The sequence below is a fragment of the Dermacentor andersoni genome, chromosome 4 (assembly GCF_023375885.2).
Source record: "Dermacentor andersoni chromosome 4, qqDerAnde1_hic_scaffold, whole genome shotgun sequence".
NCBI classification, from domain to species: domain Eukaryota; kingdom Metazoa; phylum Arthropoda; class Arachnida; order Ixodida; family Ixodidae; genus Dermacentor; species Dermacentor andersoni.
The window spans coordinates 57,349,252-57,372,637 of NC_092817.1; the positions used below are offsets into that span (position 1 = coordinate 57,349,252).

Here is a 23,386-nt window from a genome sequence, read left to right on the forward strand (position 1 = left end):
CTCAAATCAGCAGCTGCGATGTCAGCTAGCGCTTGTGGTGCGTGTCGCTCTTTCTATTCGTCCTCGTTTTCGTGCGCTGCTAAATATCAAAATAATATGGAACGCACTCTAATGCGAGCCTTCGCTGTGTAATCCCTAATTAAATTTTAATTAAGTTATGGAATTTTTACGTGCCAGGACCACGATCTTATTACGAGGCACGCCGTAGTGGGGGACTCCGGAAATCTGGACCACCGGGTGTTCTTTAACGTGCACCTAAATCTAAGTACGCGGGTGTTTTCGCATTTCGCCCCCATCGAAACGCGGCCGCCGTGGCCGGGATTCGATCCCGCGACCTCGTGCTTAGCAGCCCAAGATCATATCCACTATGCAACCGCGGTGAATGTGCAATCCCTGTTCCAAGAAGTGGGCAGAAGGTGCGAGCCGAGTTAGGAGTGCAAACCCAGCAGGAGAACGTGGCAAGTCGCCGCTTCGGAGCGGGGTCAGCATTCGCGTAAGCAGGAAGCAGGTCGCTACCAACAGCCCCACCCGTTCTCGGAGTTAACCCTCACTCCCTCTAGCCCTAGCCCGACTTCACCATCGTCGTGACCATCAGCCGACTGAGTATACTACATGACGAAGGCATCACCCAGAGATTTCCAGTTACCGCTGGCCTTCGCCAGCCGATACCAATCCTATGCCTGCAAACTGCCTCATTCACTGGCTCCGTTTAATCCTTTGAAGCCTTCAACTGTGTTTCCCTTCCCTTAGAAGTTGTTCTGTTGCTCTAACGAAACCCGACTACGCCATTCGACTCCTGAGCACGACGTCGTGGTTTCGATACCCGGCAGAGTTGGCCGCATTCCGATGGAAGCGAAACGGAAAAAAGCTCGTGTATTTAAATTTGGGTACAGGTTGAGGAACCCCCAAGAGGTGAAAATCAATCTGAGGAGCCCTCCACTGCGGAGTCTCTCTCACAGCCCCGCTGTTGCTTTGGGACGCTAACCCCAATAAATCAATCGATCAAATCTAAGAGGCCAACATTTCTTTCTGCGTATTACACGAGGTGGCCAAGTTCAAATTATGCCCAAGTCCAAATTAGCGTTCTTAAACGGATAGTGAAGCGAAACACTAAGCTGTATTAGTAGGCTATGCATCTGCGGATAAGCCGCCACTGTTACCGTGACTGGAAGATTGGTAAGCCTGAAAATACGCAAAATACAAAAGACTGGTCGCAACACCATCTTTCGTTTCCCAAAACAGCTCGCCGTGATATCACAACTTTTTTCACACACACATACACACAAAAAAAAGGGGGGGGAGGCGGCAGTGGAAGGGGGGGGGGGTGTAATAAATGAATGCTTATCAGCAAAGAGGGACTACACTGCATTTTAAAGGAAGGAATGAATAAACTCATTAGATTTCAAAGACATTTACTGTGCCAAAGTGACTTACCTCCCCCCCCCCCCCCAAACCCACACCGAGCCACCCTCAAATAGGCAAAAATGTCTGTACTTTGAAATCCGTAACAAGGTGAAGTTTGGCCTTTATTTACTTGAGCGTAATACGCAGCGGCGTTTCTGTCATGTGAATGAAAACACTTTTTTTAAGTAATTCTTTACTAGTTTAAACGAGTTTAGTCTTGCCATTTACTGTCCTTTAAGTCTCGCTAGAGCAACGACTCCCCGCGATTTCTCTGTTATCCGTCGTCTTGTCTCCCCGTCTCTTAAAGTTACAACGCCTAATAATTTCCTTTAAGTCGGTCGTTGCGCTGTCCTTAACTCACATTCAGGTTTCTTTCGTTTCCTTTGAGTATAGCTTGGTGCCCCCGATAGTTTAATACCGGCAAAATACAGCGATTCTATATTTTTCCTTCTCAAACTGATCCCCAAAAATTGAGAAGCGTGTTGTGCGCGTGCCAAAACCAAAAGGGGTTCATTCTGCATCTTCACGCAGGCTTACGCTCGGCGCGTGTGCATGACAGCTCGCCGAGTACGCGTGCCTGTCTCGCCGTGATGAATTCACCCTCTAAGTTAGTTTTCACGAGCTTTCTTCGGCAATACCTGTACGAAAAGAGCCTGCGCCGTTTTCTTTATGTGTTGACTACCGTACGCCGCAGGGTGCAGCCCGTACTAAATGAAATTGAAACAAAAGAGCTCTGCTTTCTCAGACGGCCCAGCTGATGAACGTCTTTGACGACGGTGCGTTACAGAATTAATTCGTTCTCGCCACGCTACAGCCTCTCCTCTTAGAAAGGCGGCAAATTATGATATTTCAGAGAGTACTGGCACTTCGTTAGTCGCACACATAGGCCTCCGTTCTCAAGAACGAAAGAGACACGCGACCAGCATCGCTAAAGCTCACGCCCGTGTGGTGTTAGAAAACAAGCTTAAAGTATCGGTTTGAAGAGGCATGGTGCACGAGTGGGCTGTGCGCGCTGTTGTATTTAATGAAGCGTCTACCGCGCGCGCGTTAGCATTGCGAGCCCATTTGATAGAACGACAAACACACATTCGTGGGCCGCGTTCTAAACAGCTGCTCGGCTACACATCGCAACGCCTGCGTTGCGGGAAATGGAAGCAAAAGTATTAAATAGCACGCCTGCAGGCAGAGAACCGAGCACGCCGTGCCACACTTAGCCTTTCCGAGGCAGCGTCTGCCTCGTTGGGCAGTGGCTTTTAAACTTGCAGCAGCCAGGCAGAGACGGACGCTTAGCGCGCCTCTGCGTGACGCCCGCAGAAACGTCGGCGCCAAATGTGCGCCCGGGGAGCTAGAGCGAAAATGGCTGAAGAAGAGGGGCGCGTCCTCGTTGGCCACCCGTTTCACGGACAGCGTCCGCCGCGCATCTCCTGGAAGCGATAAAAAAGCGCACATCGGGCGCGCGCGCGAGACGGCCAAATTGAAGGACACTTTTCTAACTGGAGAATTTTCTTTTTTTTTTTTTTGTAGGCTATTAAACTCGTACGAACGCTGCTCGTCTTGTTATACACGTTGAATGAGAAACTCCAGCAAATTTGGGGAGAAAAATTGTATAGGTTCTCCAGGGAAACAGGTTTCGAGCCTCTCTTGCTGGTTTTTCTGTAATTAGGTTGTGCTCATTGTAGAGACTTTCTGAACATGCTCGTTAGCAGTTGCTCGCTAACATTTATTCGCACGAAGCGCTCGCCCTGAGCGTCTGAATGAAGGCATGGTATAATGTTTCAGTGGCTGCCGGGACATTGTGGCATCGTTGGTAACGACAACGCTGCCCGACGTGCCCAAGCTTGAGCACCGACACTCCTTATACCTTTATCGAGAGTAGACGCCGCAAGAGAGCTTCGCAGTCTCGCTCGTACCATCATGTTCAGTTACTGACATACACCACAGAACAGTAACTGTCGTTTATACGGCCTCGACCCATCACTTAAACTGAAACTACTAGCAAACCTTTCACGGCGTGACGCAACACTGCTGTGTCGGCTGTGGGTAGGAGTAGCATTCAGTAACTCCTACAAATATCGTTTTGGAATGGCGGACTCACCGACGTGCGCTAAGTACAAGTGTGAAGAGACCATCAGTCATCTTCTGTGTCACTGTTCTCGCTTCGATAACCAACGTTAGGCTCTCCAGTGTGCCCTGAAGAGACTGACTGGACAATAGGCCATTCACAGAAGCAAAGGTTTTGTGAGCCTGGCCTCACAGAAAGCCATTCGAGCGCTTCTTCAGTACCTGAAGGCAACCGACTTGAGTGCCCGACTGTAGACATCCTGCACCTAAATTAATGCATGTGAAAGTGCGATATAGATTCAAGTATCCTCTCTCTCTCTCTCTCTCTCTCTCTCTCTCTCTCTCTCTCTCTCTCTCTCTCTCTCTCTCTCTCTCTCTCTCTCTCTCTCTCTCTCTCTCTCTCTCTCTCTCTTTCTCTATCTATCTATCTATCTATCTATCTATCTATCTATCTATCTATCTATCTATCTATCTATCTATCTCTTTCACTCACCTATCATCCTCCCCACGTGTAAGGTAGCAAACCGGTCTCAGCATGGTTAACCTCGCTGCCTTTCCTTCCTCTCTCTCTCTCTCTCTCTCTCTCTCTGCCTCCGGTCAAAAAATTCGTAGCTTCGCTGCCACTTACATCAGTCGTTTTTGTCAGTTCCTTAGAGGCAAAAAGAAATTCGCGTTATAATTCGTACTTAGGCTTTTCAGAAAGTAAAGGCAGGGAACGTCATATGACTGAAGCTTGCCGTCGAAGACGCGCATTCGTCAATTTCTTCAAAAGTAGCCCCCAATTTGAAGAAACATAAATTCTGGGGATTTTCCGAGAATGTAGTACAGGCGGTAGCCATCAACCTTTTGGAACTTCGTGCGCCATGCCGCAGCGTTCCCGCGTTATTACTTCGGCTGCACTTAGATCATCTGTGACAACCTTTGGATTGCTTCTGATATCCCTGAGATTCGCCTCCTATGTAACTTCGGACAACTGTCACGCTCGTCTCAGCTCACTACATCAGTTCACTTTACCTTCCATGTCCTCGATACGCCCTATTTGTCACGCATCTACCCGGCTGCCGGACTAGGCTACAAATGTAATGAGAGTGCTTGAGCATGCGCTGCATGGAGCTTCGCGAAGTATTCGATGACTTCAATGCGTGTGGGTGCGAGGCGGTACAGTAAGCTTATCGTGCAGCACCCTCCCCACTCCTCCTCTCCCCCTTTTCGCTCCGCAACTTGCAATTCGAAATAGGAAGGGCCTATAATGCACCTGCATGTTTGCCCATATTGCGAATAAAAAGGCCAAGACTAGTCCCAAGGGACGTTGATACCTCACTTGTATGTACTGTACTTGCATATGTAGATGACTATATATATGTTTAAAACTTGCTATATAGTCAGCTTCTCTAAAAAAAAGCTTTTGAAATTTATTCCCAAATGTCATTACTATGCCTTTATAATAATCACGCAATTGGAACTCGTCGGAATCCGTTTTGCCTTCTCTGCAACCGGCGGTAGCCTCATCGCATCTTCACGACTTCACGAACTACTGCTTATCTATTGGCTGATGTTTCTTTGATATTGATTGCTTATTCATCACTTATAGTTCCCAGTTAGGAGCACGCGTAATGCTTCCAATGTACTGCCGACCGTCTGGGCAACGCCGAAAGAGAAAAAAGGATTATGGGTTTTTACGTGCCAAAGCCACTTTCTGATTATGAGGCACGCCGTAGTGGGGGACTACGGAAATTTCGACCACCTGGGGTTCTTTAACGTGCACCTAAATCTAAGTACACGGGTGTTTTCGCATTTCGCCCCCATCGAAATGCGGCCGCCGTGGCCGGGATTCGATCCCGCGACCTCGTGCTCAGCAGCCCAACACCATAGCCACTGAGCAACCACGGCGGATAGGCAACGCCGAAATATACGCAAGTTGGCTTCCCCTCACACACTATCTTATTGCTGAAAAGTCAGCTTTAAACGTGCGTCCGCCGCAACGTGCAGACGCATTCGAAACCTCTCGATTGTCCTACATGCGGGCCAATGGAAGTTCAGCATTCCGGAATTTCTCCCGATGCCCATCTTCGCCTAGACTACTGGCACAACTAGAAACAATCTGTTGCCCTTTCTTCAAGCACAGTTTCTCGCGCATAAACTCGCTGTGACTGTGTTGGGTGTTCCGCTTAGTCCTTAGAGGCTATACTTTCCTTTTACCCACGCGATAAGGCGCAGTCGACACAACTAAATGGCGCCAACAACTCCATACATTTCATGTCAGAAAAAAGAAAAACGGCATGCCGTGACTGAAGACGAAACTACAGTGCGCAAGAACCAGCTCTCGCTGCCTTCGTACTTCTGACCCTATAACGCATACGCTTACTTTTTTCACCGCTGGTCCCTGTTTTTGTTGCGTGCAGTACGAAGGTTCCCGTCCCTTCTCTTTTCCCGCAGGCTCGTCAAGACGGATACTTCACTCGCACCGCACGTAGTCGGCGCGACGGACGAGCGCACTTCCTTTTCAGTAAAGTGCGAGCGAGCGCACTTTTCCGCCGAGCGGCGCGCGCGCTTTCCCGCCAATTACAGCAGCGAGCGAGCAGTTGTTTACCGCTTTTCAGTCGAGAAAAGGTACGCCAACTACCTTCCATTCCCTGCGTCGCCTTCCCTCGTTATCCTTTTACTTCCTTCATTAAGTGATCCCGTTTCTCCCTTCTCACTTCTTTCTTTAAATACTGCGTAGCATTAAAACTGCTAATATGGTGCAGTGTGCTCGAAGCTAACGCGCTGACGTCAGCTAATCAGATTAATTCTCGAGACTAACAGTTGTTTACCGCTTTTCAGTCGAGAAAAGGTGCGCCAACCACCTTCCATCCCCTGCGTCGCCTTCCCTCGTTATCCTTTTACTTCCTTCATTAAGTGATCCCGTTTCTCCCTTCTCACTTCTTTCTTTAAATACTGCGTCGCATTAAAACTGCTAATATGGTGCAGTGTGCTCGAAGCTAACGAGCTGACGTCAGCTAATCAGATTAATTCTCGAGACTAACAGTTGTTTACCGCTTTTCAGTCGAGAAAAGGTGCGCCAACCACCTTCCATCCCCTGCGTCGCTTTCCCTCGTTATCCTTTTACTTCCTTCATTAAGTGATCCCGTTTCTCCCTTCTCATATTTTTTTAAATACTGCGTCGCATTAAAACTGCTAATATGGTGCAGTGTGCTCGAAGCTAACGAGCTGACGTCAGCCAATCAGATTAATTCTCGAGACTAACCGCACCGTGAACGCAGCAAAGGTTCGCGAACAGCCTTTGCTAGCTCATCATGAGCTATCTCGATCGCCTGGCGCGCAAACAATGCCCTAGCATTCAGCGTTCAGAGCACTTTACGCTCGAAAGGCTGTTTCCTGCTCTGCGAAACGTAGCAGTGCACGGTTTTAGTGATGCATGCCCTTGGAATTCTCTGCGCATCGGGGCACACCCGTTCCCTGGCTGCCGCGAGCATTGCGAGGCACTTGTGTGGCTGCATTCGGCTTTTAAGGGCGCGTACGCCGTTTCGTGAGCGCTGACCTTTAACTGGGTGACACAGAATTCTCCGAGGAACGCGTGAGCAGTGCGGGCTCGCGAAGACTCGCGTAGTTGAATGTTATGGAGACAGGACGAGAGTGCAGGAGACGCCATGTAACGAGCGTAGTACTTCTTTGACGGCGACGGGTTTTGCCAGTTCAGCGGCGCCCGCGTTCTTTTCAGTAGCCATTCACCTCGCGAAAGGCTGGTAGGGTGTTTCATCCGTGTTCTCTCAATGTAGCATACGCACGCGGAGGCAAAAAACACACGCCCGCACCCGCAAAAACGCACACAAACACGCACGCACACGCGCACAAGCGCGCATGCGTATGTGCAAGGAAACGAAGCATTTGGCATGTCGACGATCTTATATTCTGTAAGAGCTGAAAAAAAATGCAACCTAATGTGGCTCTTAGTACGTAGCATTAGAGTGTACACCCTTTTTAAATAAGGTAATTTCTTTAGCAACTGCGCGAGCACGCAAGTTTTACTGACACGACAGCACGGACAGGCAATGTTATATAGTGAAAAGAAATATGGGCCCAAATGACGATGCACACGTCCTAAAAGATTAAACGTACTTCTAAAAGTGTCCTCTGTTTTTTGCATGACATCAGAGCTTACGTTGGCAAATCAGCACGCACGTGAGGGCGGTCCGCTGCCGGACAATCAATATGGCGTGGGTTAGGTTAGCAAGTTCGGCTTGCTAAATACGCTTCTTACGAGCCCGAAGCTTTCTCTGTGCCGGCCACGCTTTATCAAACAGAATTATTGGGCTTAAACGTGCCGCAGGAAGCTCAAAGGAAACCCGCCGTGGTTGCTCAGTGGCTATGGTGTTGGGCTGCTGAGCACGAGGTCGCGGGATCGAATCCCGGCCACGGCGGCCGCATTTCGATGGGGGCGAAATGCGAAAACACCCGTGTACTTACATTTAGGTGCACGTTAAAGAACCCCAGGTGGTCGAAATTTCCGGAGTCCTCCACTACGGCGTGTCTCATAATCAGAAAGTGGTTTTGGCACGTAAAACCCCATGATTTAATTTTAAGGTCAAAGGAAAATGTACCCTTCGTTCACAAATGACTCGACAGCTCGGCGACGCCGACATCTCCGCGTGACTGAGTGTCTGGTCCCAGTTGGCGGGAGTGCGTTATTCTGTACCGTAGTCGCAGAGTTCTTTGTTCGCTCGTCAGCAACGAATTCGGCCCACAAAAGACTCTTCGTCAGCAGGCCCTTTGTCGAGTTTTGTCGCCCCACGTGACCATAGTGTCGAAGAATGCAGCGCGCGATGTTACTATAGGCTCTGCACTCAACATCTCGTCCGTTGCCGTTAGGTTAAAAAAAATGTGAGGAAGAGAGAGAGAGAGAACCAAGGCACGCTGGGGGGACTGTCTCTGTCCTTGCTAACGCAAAGGCTCCTTATGTTATTTTTTCAGAAAATATAGGGTAACTTTCCTGTACTGAGCAGTCTCATTGTCTCCTGTGGCTCTTGATGTTTGTTGAGTGATGAAAGTCTGAAAGAACATGCCATTGAAGAGCTGGCTATTCTAACTTTATCCGTGATAAATCCTCCACGACGAAAGAAAGGGAAACCAGTATAGCGTCACGTAAGCGAAAAACGAAAAATAGAATTTAGTACCCTTCCACTTTGTAACGAAGGATAACCACCGAAGCTGTATTGGGATGACCATATTGACAACTATACTGATTTATATTTATTGCTATAGAATTGCTACATTTATTAAATAAAGACACATAACTTCGCGGTTTTTATCACCTTTTACTTTGTCTCATTCGTTACCACAGACTTTGTGGTCGCTGTGGTACACCGCGATCGACTGTACTGCTATGCTAGACAAGTTCTCGACAATGGTTAAATCTATACACGGCTGGTGAAGCGTGGTCGGCACATTGACGTCCGCGTAGCACTCAATTCCAAACCGTTCCAACAGGAAAGATACAATCCACTTGCCGTCGGGGCGGGCTAGGTCGACGTTCAAGTCGACGATTGGTTGGTACGTTGTTGCGTCTCATTATATATGCGTTCCGGCCCTCCAATGGGAGCGAAGGGGCGCCGCCATCCCACGTTTTCTATATTGCCAATAAGGTCAATCAATCAATCAATCATTTTATTTCCTTAAAGAAGGAGGAGTACAGGACTAAAAGCTTGGACAGCTTGACGAGGTCCTGATGCGTCATAACATATGGTCGATACGATGATAACATTCAGAGCGACCGCCACGACTGACAACATCACGCGGAGATGGTAATGTACTTTATAAATTGACGGAAGGATGACTATATTCAGAGCGACCGCCGCATGTGGTTGCGCCGGGTGAGTTTTCGGTGTACTGGCGACACACGGACGGGTGGACGGACGGACGAATCGGCAACCCATATAGAGTTTCGCTGTAAAATGTTGAGAGAAAGCGCCTTGTGGTGTCCGTGCTACTTCTCTGTCCTTGCGTTTTGCGCAACCTTCACTTTATCATGAAAAGTTAAGAGTGGCACGGCTGATAAATGTAGTCCTCGGGCAACGCGCTCAGACACACACACACAAAAAAAAGTAATAATAATAATAATAATAATAATAATAATAATAAAATTTTAAAAAATATTACAGTATATTATTTGTGCCAAACAAGAATCCATCCGTAACATTACATATATCGACACTATACACGACACTTCTGTCACACCGCGACGCTGTGCCGGGCTTTCAACGTCACAGCATAGTGGCAGTGTGAGATGCGTTCCGGAAAACCTGGGTTGAATCGATCGATTTCCGTCCGCTGCATTGTTGCGCGTTTCATGTCTACGTGCTTCCTTATATTACTTTTGAGGCGACAACGACCGCTATTATTTCGACCAAGTTGAGAAAAAAAAAACGGAACGCAGAGGGATACGCGCCAGAACAAGAAAAAGCGCTTCGCCTTAGCAGTAGAGCACGTAATACACGCACAATGTTTGTAGCGTTTCTTGCAGCTGCAAAGGTTGCGCTTCTCCATATATAAATCTTACCACATCCTGTTCGATAAAAACATCATAATTCTAGAACTATTCAGTCATGTGACCCACTTCTTCTGCCAGTCTCCGTCTTTGTCGGTAAATCCATTTTCTTCCCTCTTCACTTTCTCTTGCTTTCAGGTCTTCGGCAACTTTTGTAATTTCTTCCTTGTCGCATCACAAAGGCTGCATTCTCGTTGATTATACTTTCAAAAATGCTTTCAACTTTTCGTGGCGTAACATTCAACATTACGTATATTTCGAGAGACGAATGTCCCGTCTGTTGGTTTGTCTAATTAATGAATTTGCACAGAAATTGATATGCTCAAAAGCGGTCAACCGAGAGTACGTTCCCAGAATTCCCGGGAATGGAATGGAGGAGCTACAAGGATAATAACGATTCGCGTTAATGAACGTTCGCGCAAGAATCTTGTTGTGCACGCGTATCAAAAATTTAAAGGTACACTCGATGAGCTTATTTCCGCGTAGCCCACGCGCGTGTACTTTTTTTTTTTCGTCCAGCGGCAAAGGAACGTTTATCTTCGGTGACTACGCTAAGCTATGATTATCGGCAGAGTATCAACATATCATTGAGGGCTGCACAGGCTTCAACCGCTTCGCTTTAAAAAGCAATATGGAGTTCAGGCGCAGTGCTATGCAAGGCACCAATTAATTTCGTGGCACATTTAGGGCCGCATACATCTTAATTGGTGACAATTTGAGAATTTCTATACAAAGTGCCTTCGGCACCGACCGGATTTATTTTGCCATTTAAAGTGTGCCTTAACATAATGTATAAATAAGCAGAATAACTAAACGTGTTCATTAATGTAAATAAAAAAAATAATAAAGTGAGGGACATTTGATCTTTACGGCGATTCTCGCACACTGACGCTGCTGTAAATCTTGGAAGGCGAAAACGCTCGATGTGTTCGAAATCTCTTCGTTGAAGCGCCTGTTTACAAGGCAAAAAAGAAAGAGAGAGAGAAAAATCGGGACATGGTGCGTTTTTCGTTTTTGTGTCTTTCCTTTTCCCTTTATTTTTTATTTTTCTTTCGTTCTTTTGTATATGTATGTGTGCATGGGTGTGTCAGCGCTGCCCTTCAACAAGTCTCTACAGGGATATGGGCTAAGAAGCGCGCAAACTTGTCCGCAGGTGCTGACCATCTTCTCGGCATCCAACTACTACGACATCGGCAGCAACCGCGGGGCGTACGTCAAACTGGTAGGCCCCAAGCTGGTTCCGCACACCGTCATGTACGTCAGCACGGCGCAGACGCGGAAGGCCACCATCCAGCAGAGGTATATATGAACCATCTTATCCAAACTGGGGCAGCAATGTATTTGTGATCCCAGAAAACTTTCGGTATCGGGTTCAATTTTGGCACCTGAGTTTGCCAGGAAAACTAATTTTGTTTTACAGCGAAGCTTTATATCGCTAGCCGATTCGTCCGTCCATCTGTCGCCTGTACGTCGAAAACTCCTACGGCGCAACCCCACGCGCATGCGCGAAAACAAAGAGAAAGAGAGGCCCGTGATTGGCTGTGCCATAGTGACGTCGTTGCTCTCGGTCGCAGCCGAGCTCGCGCGGTAGTTTCAGGCTCCGAAATGGGTAGGCCACGCGTCATACGTAAAGCCCCTTAAACTTCGTAAAGTAGCGACACTCTCCTCCTCTGCCTTCACTCCTCCTCGTTTCTCCTCTCTTTCACGCTCCCTCCTCGACCGTGGCGCCGCCTATACTGCTCGAGCGTAGCAACGGCGCCAACATGCACTCCTCGCCACTCCGTAGACGCTTCTCGAGCAAAAATGGCGCTGATGCACGGCGCGAGGGCCCACGTGATGCTATTAGGCCAATAGCGACGCGGCGTCGGCCTCGGCCAGAGCGCGCGAGGAGGAGGTGGCATTCTTCAAAGCGTGGCACTACTTTACGAACTTTAAGGGGCTTTAGTCATGCGTACACCAGAGGAGCAGGCAGCTTTCGATCAGCAATACCGAGAACGAGCTCGTCTACGCTGTACCGACGCTGCAATCCGGGCACAAGAACAGGCTCGTGCAGCCGAACGCAAGCAGCAACTGCGTAGCGAGGATCCGGCAGTCTACCACCCCGTCGTTTAATGAACCGTCGGGATTAACCCAGGGATAAACACCGGGGACGCATGTTTCAGCTTCACTGGTTAACCATCTGTACGGAGTGCTTGGGCGGTGATTTTTGTTCAACTAAATGTATACGTTATTTACGTGCTCAAGTACAAGAAATACGCACCGTGCATAGAGCTCATGTATGTAGCTAGCTTTCTTGTGTGTTTCCGTGTAAAATTTATCGAACAGCGTTTTAACCACGTAGCAATATTAGTGCGAAGCTGGAGGGAAGTCAACGTCTTCTAGTTATACGGTTAAGTCAACGGGCAATTGCAGAGGGTACAACCGGAATTATTCAAATACCCGTCTGTTTATTAGAGAATAGGATACGGTTCTCACTTGAGCTCTCGAGAAAGGAAGGAAGGCGCACAGGCCTCATAAGAACAGCAAAGCAGTGTGTTCTCTGGCTTTAATGGAGGGATAGAGGCGAGGCACAAAATGACAAGAGAGTGGGCGGGGTGTACGGAGCATGCACGCGCACCGGAAGCCACTGTAACGCTCGCACAAGCCGCGGTCGACTTCCGAAAGCGCAGCTGCGCTTTTTACCCTCTGAAGGGGCACTGGACCACCCCTCGGGCTTGGTGAAAACACGCACTCCGCGGATAGCATACGCTGCTGTGAGCATCTCAGCCAAATTTTGCAGTCGTGCGCGGCGCGTGGAGCTCGCAAGCGGAGCGCGAAGTCACCTTTCCCTCAAACTCTCTCTTTTCAACAGATGCCTGCTGCTCACTCTTCTCTGGATGCGTTATTTCGTAATATAGCACATTCCCATACGCGGCTGCTATTGGCCAATAGCTGACGTCAATCAAGAAGAGAGACTGAGACGAAACTATAACGGTCCTCAATCACGAAAGGTGTTTGGATCAGTGCGCGTCTTCATATACTGTTGCTGTGTATATTTATTGGCGCAGTTTAATGAACAGGTTGAAGCGAGCGAAGATCTTCTTTCGAATTTCGATAACAATTACGTACTTCCGGAAGAAGTCGATTATCGTCCGCTCACGCTGGGCCGCGATCGCCCGCGCAGGAATTATCGGGTCGTAGCCGTTGGAAGACGAAACGTAGCCGTCGTTTCGTGTTCAGCTATATATTGATAGCGCTTCGAAATGCGATAGTTGTATGTGGCTACTACCCCTCGGTCAAGCTGGTGCAGGACAAAGCCGGTCCGCACCACGGCCAGACTGGAGCATATGAGCGCGAACGGGAACACAAGCCCTGTCGTGCGCAAAGCAAACGCTGCACGTATACGCACTGCAGTTGCATGTAGCTGCGGTATGCTATGTAGCGTAGATACCGCGGCCGCCCCGGGGTGCCACGACGCTGAGCGCACTGCGGCTAGGACAACCGCGTTTGGCGCGTCGTAGGCGCCAACATCGGAAATAGGGGCGTCTACGTCAACATCCAAAATCAAATTTGAACTGCGCACCACGGGGATGTTCAGTAGGCGGAACGTTGTGGGCGCACGACGCTCCGCCGTATACTATAGCCTTGGCATGCAGTGCAAGTATCGAAGTAGGAGCGGAAGCACCGCGAACGCAATGTTTGATTGCTAATAACTCTGCTTATACATAACGCACTGAAGTACTTCTCGTAGCAAATTATTTCTGAAACAGTCTCATGTAACTTCAAATGCAATTCTCGACTTCCATAAAAAGTGGTTCAGGGTCCCTTCAAAGCACTTTGAAGCTGAAATAGTCGGTGCCTGATTCTATACAAGTACGGCCAGCAGACTGGAAAGAGAGGCTTAAATTAAAGAAGCACGGAGTGCAAGTCGAGCATTGTCCGTGTGCACTGTGTGGTCTTGTTTCAACGCCCAGTCCGATGGCCGTGTACTCGTATAGAATTCTAATTCTACGCTCGGTCGGCTAACGAACGTCCAGGTTTACGTGTAATGTTTTTAAGTTCTCAGGTATCTTGAGTTGTCAGAGTTTTAGACACAGTGGTGGTTTTAGAAATTGGTTCGAGTGTATTGAAAAATCTAGTATAGCACTGCACCGCAGAATCCGGATTCTGCTTGCAAAATAATCTGTACAGGGTGTGGTCACACCCTGTACGGGGTATTTTGTAAGCAGGGCTCAATATATGGGCGTTTGTGAATGTTGCGTCCGTTGTTTATATATAAGAGCCCTTACTGAGAAACACAATCTCAAGGTATTGAATTTCGAGGGATCGGCCGCTCGTCAAAACGTGCTGACACTGCCGGTCAGCTACCGTCCCTACATTTTTGACCGAGAGCCATCCCGAGGAGGTACGTACATAGGATCACGAAAGTCAGCATCATGTAACTCGTGAATGTGCGGCCTGGCTACTGCTTACAGCCAAGGGCTTTGTGAACACCTGGACCTTCTCCCTCTTGTTTCTTCTTTATACACCCTCCCTTCCCCAAGGCGCTGAGTCGTGCTCCCTAAAGGGTTGCAGAAAATAGCGCCTCTTCCTCTTCACAGTCACCCTCCCTCCCGAAGTTGCGCGTGAGTACAATCTGCTTCCTGGGGACGTATTCTGACACGGTCCACTTCGGCGATACTATCGCCGTTAGGCGCGCGCTTATTGGTTGGTTGAACAAAATCAAACGACGTAGCGCTCAACCAGCCCATCAGCTCATTCGATTGTGCTAAAACAGCCAATCAGCGCGCGCCGATGGTGAAGGCATGGTCAAGGCGATGGTATTACCGAAAGTGATCATTTCAGACCACGGCTCCTGATTATCCCCAGATAGCAAGTTGCAGCACTTGTGTCTGGTGAACATGGCTCGCTCGCATTTCTTCTCCACTTGTACATGCATTCGTTCATGCCTTGCTTTGCAACATGGAAGAGGGGGGGGGGGGGGGGGGGGACTATCATGGAGGCATGACATCAGGCAGCTAGCCTCGGCGAGGCAACCTCCCCTGGCGCCGCCCTTCCTTTCCTTAGGCGCCCATCTGTGCGTTGACTATTGGGAAATAGGCCCTATGTGAATACCGCACATTTGAATACATTGTTTTATTAATGGTAGCTCGTAATGACCCCCTCGCTACGATGGGCCCTCGCCACCCGCTTTCCGCTATGCTCTCTCACATACTCTCCGCACGATCGGCGGCTAGAAATTACCGCTTGCCAATCACAAAGCGAGGGCCTATTTCCCCGTAAGCCTTTCCATTATGTTTATTTTTGACTAGGCTTCAACATTGTCACGTGACGCTCCCTCCTAGTCAAGTCCTCCACGCTTTGTAACAAGAGCAAAACTACTTTGTGACGTGATGTCACGTGATGCGTTCGCAGGAGCGGCTACATCGAGCACAGCGCGCTCAGGGAGCTCAAGCAGCACATCTATGCCTGCCAGACGCCTCTGCGGGCAGAGTTCCACAAGTACGATCCAGAAGGAAAAGGTGACTCATCTTCCTTTGACACGAATTGAAACCCCGTGCTCAAGTCACGAAAGCTTTCCCACGAGGTAAAGGAAAGCGGGCCGCGGCGCGATGAGTTTTGAAGAAATATTTGCTTTGCTAATATTTGGTATCGGCAAAATAGCTAGGATAAACGACATTCGCCGATGATGAACTTATTTGGTTGCAGCCATTCTGCGCTTTTCACTGCTACTAATGAAACGTTTGACCAAAGGCCTCGTACTGAACTTGAGCGTTGTAGAAGGTTGTGTAAAGTGAAGCTTGAATTTTAAAAAAAAGGAAGCTTAAAATTTGCCTATGTATGTCGCAATCCTTGCTTTCAATTATCAATATATAAGTGTCCACCTAGAGGACTGTGTTGAAGTCGAAGTGAGGAAGAATGTCTCTTTGGGATCCGGCTTTCTCACTTGCGAAAAACCGGCCAAGCATTCGCCCCGAACCCCGGGAAGAGCCGCACAGAAAGCTGTGCTTTGATAAAGGAATTATACGCTTGAAGGCGTATATTTGTTTCAGCGAGGATATTAATCTACCATCTGCTGCTTCATTGCGTAATTCCGCAGACAACAGAGCCGCTCATCGGCACATCTGTAGAAGTAGTACAGATGACTATATATCGGTAGATACGTTGGGTAGTACAGATGACTATATATAAGTAGATACGTTATATGCACGCTCTCCTATTTTGTCAACTATTCCGTTACACAGCAGCATCAGCAGCAGCCACGATCAGCAATGTCTCCGGGAGGGTTAACGAAGAACACTTCGCTTTACCATGTTCAGGAGAACAATAGGATTAACAAAAGGAAGCGAGAGGTATACGCTTTCGTGGTCGAGACAGGTAAAGTTGTAGCGCTGGTCTGCTTTGGAAGGTATAAGGTCGTACGAAACTCTACGGTCAAGATAAGGATCGACGCTCCCGGTGGAGCAGTCACCAAGCGCCTAAATGTGAGGTTCGCGTGCCGTCGCGACTCGGCGGACGCTGTTCCATGCCAGCGCGACATAAATAAGTGTACGAGCCAGCCAGACGTCGTTGGCGGCGTGTTCTCAGTCACAACAGCACGGAGAGACGCACTCGTGAGAACGACCGCTCGTCGAGCTGCTGCGCCACGTGGTCGATAGGCGAGCGACCGGCCGCTGCCATCTTCTCTGGCCCTTATGGGTGTCGTGGTTGTGCAAATGCCCGTGCCCGTTGCCTGTAGATGTAAACAAAGGGTATCGCCGCGGCTCCGACCAAAACAGAGTCGGGCACATTGTAACGAGGATTTATTGGGAAGCCAAGAAAAGGGCCACTGCAGGCTGGCGAAGAGGGATGCGATCCCTGCGTTACAAGAATAAGGAATAAAGAAAAAAAGGTAGCGTCTTCTATATCAGCTGAGAAGTGAGGAGGAAGAGTATTACGCGTGGAGCTCGCTGGCCGGCGGACGGCGCCTGGCAATAACTTGTGCCAATCGCTCCACCGAAGCGCCTTTCCAAATGACTGACATGCAGATCGCTCAGACATGAGGTCACGTAGTCACAAAGCGTTTTTTTTTTCTTACTTTAGAGTAGGTCCGCTTGCGATTAGTCATGCGTCGACGTGCCGATCATGAGCAGCGGTCGCGGGGAACGCCGGCCAATAAGAAAAAGCTTTTGCAAACTGCGCAAGAGATGTGCTCTTTTAAAGACGAAGTCTTTTTTTTTTTTTTTCTTGTGAGTTACTTTCACTTTTTCCTATGCTGTATGTGTTTTTCTAACCTCGTTCGTGAATCGACCCCGAAAATAGTGCAGTTTAAATAGAAGTACCACTGGGGCCACTGGGTATGTGTCTCTGAGTATGTGACTGGATGTGTGCAGATTATGATGATAATAACTATAACTGATGGCGATGATCATGATGATCATAATCATAATGATGATTATAACTTAGGATGATGATAGCAGATGACAAAATTTTGGAAGGCGGTTTAACCTCTAGTAGACGTCGATCAAACTTTGTCGCTGTAGCGCGGCTCTCGCAATAAATTATATGGCCTATACACCTCATTCTCACCCCGAACTCGCTCAGCAAGACTTCGTCTTCCATCGATGTCAACTAGAAGTTGAGTCGCCTTCTATAGTTTTCTTTCGTTCGTTCTTTCTTTCTTTCTTTCTTTCTTTCTTTCTTTCTTTCTTTCTTTCTTCGGTCAGACCCTTCCGCGAACGGTGCAAAACGACCTCCCGCCGACTTACCTCACTGTGGTCTCGATCGATGTGCCTTCAAGCCATGCTCGCTTGCGCGAGTCCTATTCAACCGCCGTTGTCTCGCAGGTCAGGTGAGCCTGTCAGACTGGTGCACGGTGATGGAGAACGTGGTCGGCCTTCACGTCACGTGGCGCATACTGTGCCCCAAGATCGCTCAGTGCGACCCGGTCACCGGGGGCGTCCTTTACGAGTCCACCTTCGACGAGTACGCGCTCACCAACAAACTCGCTCAGGTCAGACATGCAATCGTCCTTCTGGTGGTGCACAGAGCTTCTTTACAATTACGCTAAAGGAAAAGGCGGCAGTGATGAGCCCATTATCGGAATAGCGAATATGAGAGAGGGAGGGGGGTTCTTCAGAATAACATCTTCATAGAAAAGCCACAACATACAGAAGACGCGCCCTAAGAACAATATATTGTGTCTGTGACAGTGGTTTAGTGATAGTGCTTGCAGGGGCACGAAGTGGAAACAGTTACTGAGCAGTGCACAATGGCGTTCAAGCGAAGGCCAACCTTGAGCATTGCTTATAAATGAAAACATTCGTTTAGTTGCATGACTGTGGTTGCAGGGTCAGGTGAAGAGGTACATTGCGGTGGAAGCTACTTAGCGCAGTCGTTTACTCGAGTACCTGAGTCACTGACGTATCAAAACAGGCACTCAAGTATAAAGTTATACGAGATGTTATTAGCACCACACGGATCGCCATATTTGAGAGACAAGAAGGTTCGCCGCTCACTGCGCGCCAGTTTCAATAATATCTACCTTTTCTTTCTTTTTTTTCTTCTTCGTGTAATATCTGAGCGCTTATGCTAGCTGTGTTATATGTAAGCAAGCTGTACTGCGAGAGAGTCATGATTTGTTTTGAAGGCCCAGTTCCAATAAAGCATTGTTTATGCACAGATTGCCGTGTTAGGCCAAGTCACCTTCAGACAAGCTTAACGTTCTCCATATATACTCGGCATTCCCTCGGTAACGACGGCTCCCTTGGAGAGATACTCGCATGGACAGTGACGCAACACTTTTACCATTTGCGGTATTGTCAAAAAAATTCACAGTTTCACCCGACAGGCGAAGCATTGATCGCGATAGCAAATTATTAGACCGCTATACGAAGTAGCGTACACTCGCGGGCGCTCACTGTCACTACGCTGGCGTGATGAAAAGCGACAGCGCACACGAAGCCGCCAGCTATATACAGCCGCCTGCTTTTCGAACCCAGCGCAGATTATCCCCAAGGTGGGAAGCGCGCGGCCGTGCTCAGCCGCCGCTGCTACAGTAGGAGATGCGCGCTAGCCTGCTCCCTCCCCCCCTCCCCCTTCTATGGGGGCGAAATGCGAAAACACCCATGTACTTAGACTTACGTGCACGTTAGAACCCCAGGTGGTCCGAATTTCCGGAGTCCCCCACTACAGCGTGCCTCGTAATCAGATCGTGGTTTTGCCACGTAAAACCCCATACACGCCCCCCCCCCCCCCCCCCTTCCCCGCTTCCTGGTGCGCCCACATCTCCCCGCTACCCCTTTGCGCGCGTGAGAAGACGGCGCGCGCCCTCCCCGCCTTCCTCCCTCGCGAGCGCGAGAAGACGTTGTCGCATATAGCCACCATACACATCGGCTCACTCTCGCAAGCTTTTGCTCGCACCTACAGCAAACGGTGCGCGGCCGCAATGTTATCGCACTTTGTACGGAACACCATGGCGACGGCGGAAATTCGCCTGTAGCGTCCACACAACTGCTATCGCAATGGTGGTGGTGGTGAAAAACTTTTATTGATGAGAAGGCCAAAAGTAAAAACAAATTAAAAAATTAAAAAGCAGCGTTGTGGGCGGCCTTCAGGCTGCCGGTTGTGGCGTCCAGGCCATGCCTAGTCGCGACGTCCTCCAATAAAGCTACATGTTTTTGCCAGAGAGCTCCTGAAAGCTACCTTGGGCTAAACAATGCTTCCAGTGCTCGTAGCTTATAGGCTGCGAAACCGTGTTCTTATTTGAACGACGACGCTGTCAGCGTTGAACTTTCAGTATTTATCGCAGGATAAGACTTCCATTGAAAGCTTTTCTGTTCATTTTCAGAATGGCCCGACCTTCCTCGAGTCGCTGTACAGAAACAAAGACAGCTTAGAAACAATATTCAGGATTATGGACAAGGATGGGTCCGGTAAGTCAATCTACAAATCATGTGCACGAAGGAACGACTATGTTGGGACGTTCGGGACTCACCGCGCAAACGACTTGGCAGGTGAAAAGATTAGTTCCGGAGTAGTGCTCTTTTCGAGTAATGATGAAATTAATTTTTGCGCATCGTGAAACCATGGAGGCATACGCCGCAATGCAGCATCTTCTGATATGACTCAGGCTCTATGTTTGGTTTTGACAACTTCAGCTTGAAACATTGTAACACAAAGGAAAGAGACGCATACAACTCTTCATCGGGCGGGGAGGAAAGGCATGGCAATCGGCGCGCCACGAGCTTTTCCTCCTTTCTGGCTTGTGCGAGCCGGTGCGGTGCTGCTTAAATATGTTGCCGTTGTGTGGCGTAGAACGATTTCGGGGTAATTAGTTCTTTTGGTAAAACAGTTTTGTGATGTCAGCTAACACAAGAATGTCGAGGAACCATTCTGCAGTATGGCTGCAGTGATACCTACAGAAAGCGGAAGCTCTTTGCTGCGAAAGCATGCGACGTGCATCACCAGCCATGGCTTGTGGTTTTTTAAAAATTTTGACTGCATCGGCTTCTGCTCGACGAAGAGCAACTGCATCTGCGTGATTGCCACCGTGAACAGGGGAAAAAATATTCACCAATGATTACAACGCTGCCTAAAGCGAAATTTGAGCGCAGCTCTATACGTGTTTTTATTTTACGGTATATTGCTCACAGCAGCCGCCGCCGACGGACGGACGGGCGGACCTCCCAGACGACGCGCTCGACGCGCGCTACTCTGGCGCCATCTCGTAGCCATCGTCACACTTCACTTTTCTTCGTAAACTTCCGCCACGCCCTCCTCCTTTCTGGTTCCGCTACACCCTCCCCTGCGTTTTCCTCCTCACGTCTTTCATCCCCCACTGCGCTCCGCGTCGGCTTTCATGTTTCGCTGGTTCGTTCGCTCGGTTAAGCCCAGATCACACGTACGCTTGCGGACGCGCGCAAGCTCGCGTCCGCGCGCCCATGCATGCGCAGACAGTGCGGCACGGCTCGTTCGCGTCGAAACGCGCGCGACCTTGGTGAACAGTTCCTCCCTGTTTCGGAGACCACACGTACGCTTGCGGACGCGCGCAAGCTCGCGTCCGCGCGCCTGCCTAGCGCCTTTGCATTCACAAAGACGCGCGACAGCGCGCGCTCACTGGGCTCACTCAGAGAGGCCTTGGCAGGCGCCGCTTCGTACACTGTTATCGACAGTGTTTCAAAATGCTTCGATATCTATAAACGTAATTGTTATATTTTTATAGCTGTTAGATCTGCACAAAAAGGAAAGAGCCATTTTCTTGCCTGATATAAATCTGCTTCCCTGAGAGCTGAACGTTCCGCGCCGTAGCTCCGTAGCCAGGCGCATCGACGCGAGGCAACCCAAGCGCGCGATAACATACAGGAGCTGTCCCCCGAGATCACGCCGCGTTTCGACGAGTACGAGCCGTGCCGTACCGTCTGCGCATGCGTAAGCGCGTGGACGCGAGCTTGCGCGCGTCCGCAAGCGTACGTGTGGTCTGGGTTTTATCCTGCGCTTGGGCTGCCTCGCGTCGGCGCGGTACATTCAACACTCAGTGAAGCAGATTTAGATCGTGCAAGAAAGTGCTTCTTCTTTTCTTTTTGTGCCATCTATCAGCTATAAAAATATTTACGTTTATAGATACGAAACATTTTGAAACACTGTCACTAACAGAGTACAAAGTAGCGTCTGCCAATGCGTCTACGAGTGAGTTCAGTGAGCACGCGCTGTCGCACGTCTTTGTGGATGCAAACGGTCATTCCTCGCGAGGCGCGGCAGGCGGAAGGCACTTAAATTGCACGCATCCGCAAGCATACGTGTGGTCTGGGCTTTAGGCCGCCGACAAACCCGACGCCGACGCTCGCCACAAGAGCGTGCGCTTAAAAGCTGCGCTCTAAAACTTCCCACCAATAGATCGCTTGACGCGGAAACTGAAACATAAGCTAGAGCGCTCACATACCCATCCTGCTCAATGCAACCTTGAAACATTCAACTAGGGCCAACCGCTAGCATACTTGCGTTCGCCAGCGAGATCGTTTACACACATTTAAAATGTACTATGTTGGGCCGCTTGTATAAGGCTGACAGCATGGTTCAACAATAATCAGAGAGATTTGTAAAATCACATTATAGATGAGCTCTATGCTTTAGCACTGGTTCGTTGTTCTGCAACGCAGTAATATCGAATCAGTACCACATAAAATATACTTGACGGCTCTCTGTAAGGACATCCACAACACTTGTAGCATAGGATAGGAAGGGCCGAACAAGGCTGAACAGAAAAAAGAAAGAATCTGAGGACACTTAAGCACTTCTCGAGTTGTGAAAGCAAAGCATTAATTAATGTCTAATTGAACGCCGCTGAGCGGTCCTTCGAGTTGTGAACTCCTCACGGGCAGGCGAATGAGTTTTGATTTGGCCTTACCGAGGCATGGTTAGAGTGCAGGCAAGAACTTGCATGGACAAGGAACGTGCGGATAGCACATGCTTACAAGTGCGAAAGCAACACGTCGCCCTTTCCCGTCATGCAACGCCTGGCATGCCAACGCGACGAAAGGTGTTCCCTTTCGCGCATTCTGTTCCGTTGAGGTGCGCTCATGCCGTAACATTGCAACCAATGGGAACTCTGTTGAGACACACTTGTGACGTGGCGTCGCAACCAATGGAAATGGGAGCGTAGGTGTCACTTCGCTGCTACAGCCAAGAGATGTGAGGCTTTGTCGCTCAATGAGCCATTTGACGCTTTGGCATCAAAAATCGATTTTCCAGCGTAGACGACATCACATTATACTAAGTAGACTGTACCAACCCAAAAACAACCACCAGCAATTGCCACTGAGCCTATTCGCCCAAGCCAGTAGGGTGGCAAAACCAAATAGCTCATAGATTTTGACAATGGATATGCAATATGGTGGGGCCCTGGAATAAAGCTCATTTGTAGTTAGCAAAGTCAATGCATTGCTCAAGTATACAAGTTCAGCATGGAACAGGCATGGCGCGAAGACGGACACAGCTCGCGTTTCTGTGTTCTGTGTCATTTCTGTGCTTGCGCCATGGTTGAACCATGCTAAATTCATATACCCACGTTTTGACTAAAGATGAATAAATAAAAAGAAAACAATCTAACCGCTTCAAAAAGACAGCGAGACTAATTAGCGTAAGAGGAGCCTGCAGTCAAGTTGGTTGATTGTTTGTTTCAAGCAATATGGCGCAACCCATTGAGGGATAAGCCAGGAATCAGTCCAGGGCCATGATTTTGTAGCGATGCCTTTTCCAATGCTATTTCTTTCCACGCTTCGCCAGTGGTCAGAGCAACGCTCCTACCGTGCGTTATCAATGGGATTAGCTGGCCACAAACAGTGGATAAGAGTGGCATAACAGGCATACAGAATTGAGCGGAAGGCATCGCTTCAAAATCGCGGTCCAGCAAGCGATCAT

At 49.0% G+C, this 23,386-nt stretch overlaps 1 protein-coding gene across 1 annotated transcript in view; it reads left to right on the top strand.

Annotated features, from left to right (window-relative positions):
* rdgC (retinal degeneration C) overlaps nucleotides 1-23,386 on the top strand; it is a 237,668-nt gene that overhangs the window by 205,183 nt on the left and 9,099 nt on the right. Inside the window, exons 11-14 of the mRNA XM_050182970.3 lie at nucleotides 11,163-11,308; nucleotides 15,404-15,510; nucleotides 17,815-17,981; nucleotides 19,818-19,902. Of these exons, the coding sequence (XP_050038927.1) occupies nucleotides 11,163-11,308; nucleotides 15,404-15,510; nucleotides 17,815-17,981; nucleotides 19,818-19,902 (505 nt within the window). The remainder of the gene's footprint in view (nucleotides 1-11,162; nucleotides 11,309-15,403; nucleotides 15,511-17,814; nucleotides 17,982-19,817; nucleotides 19,903-23,386) is intronic.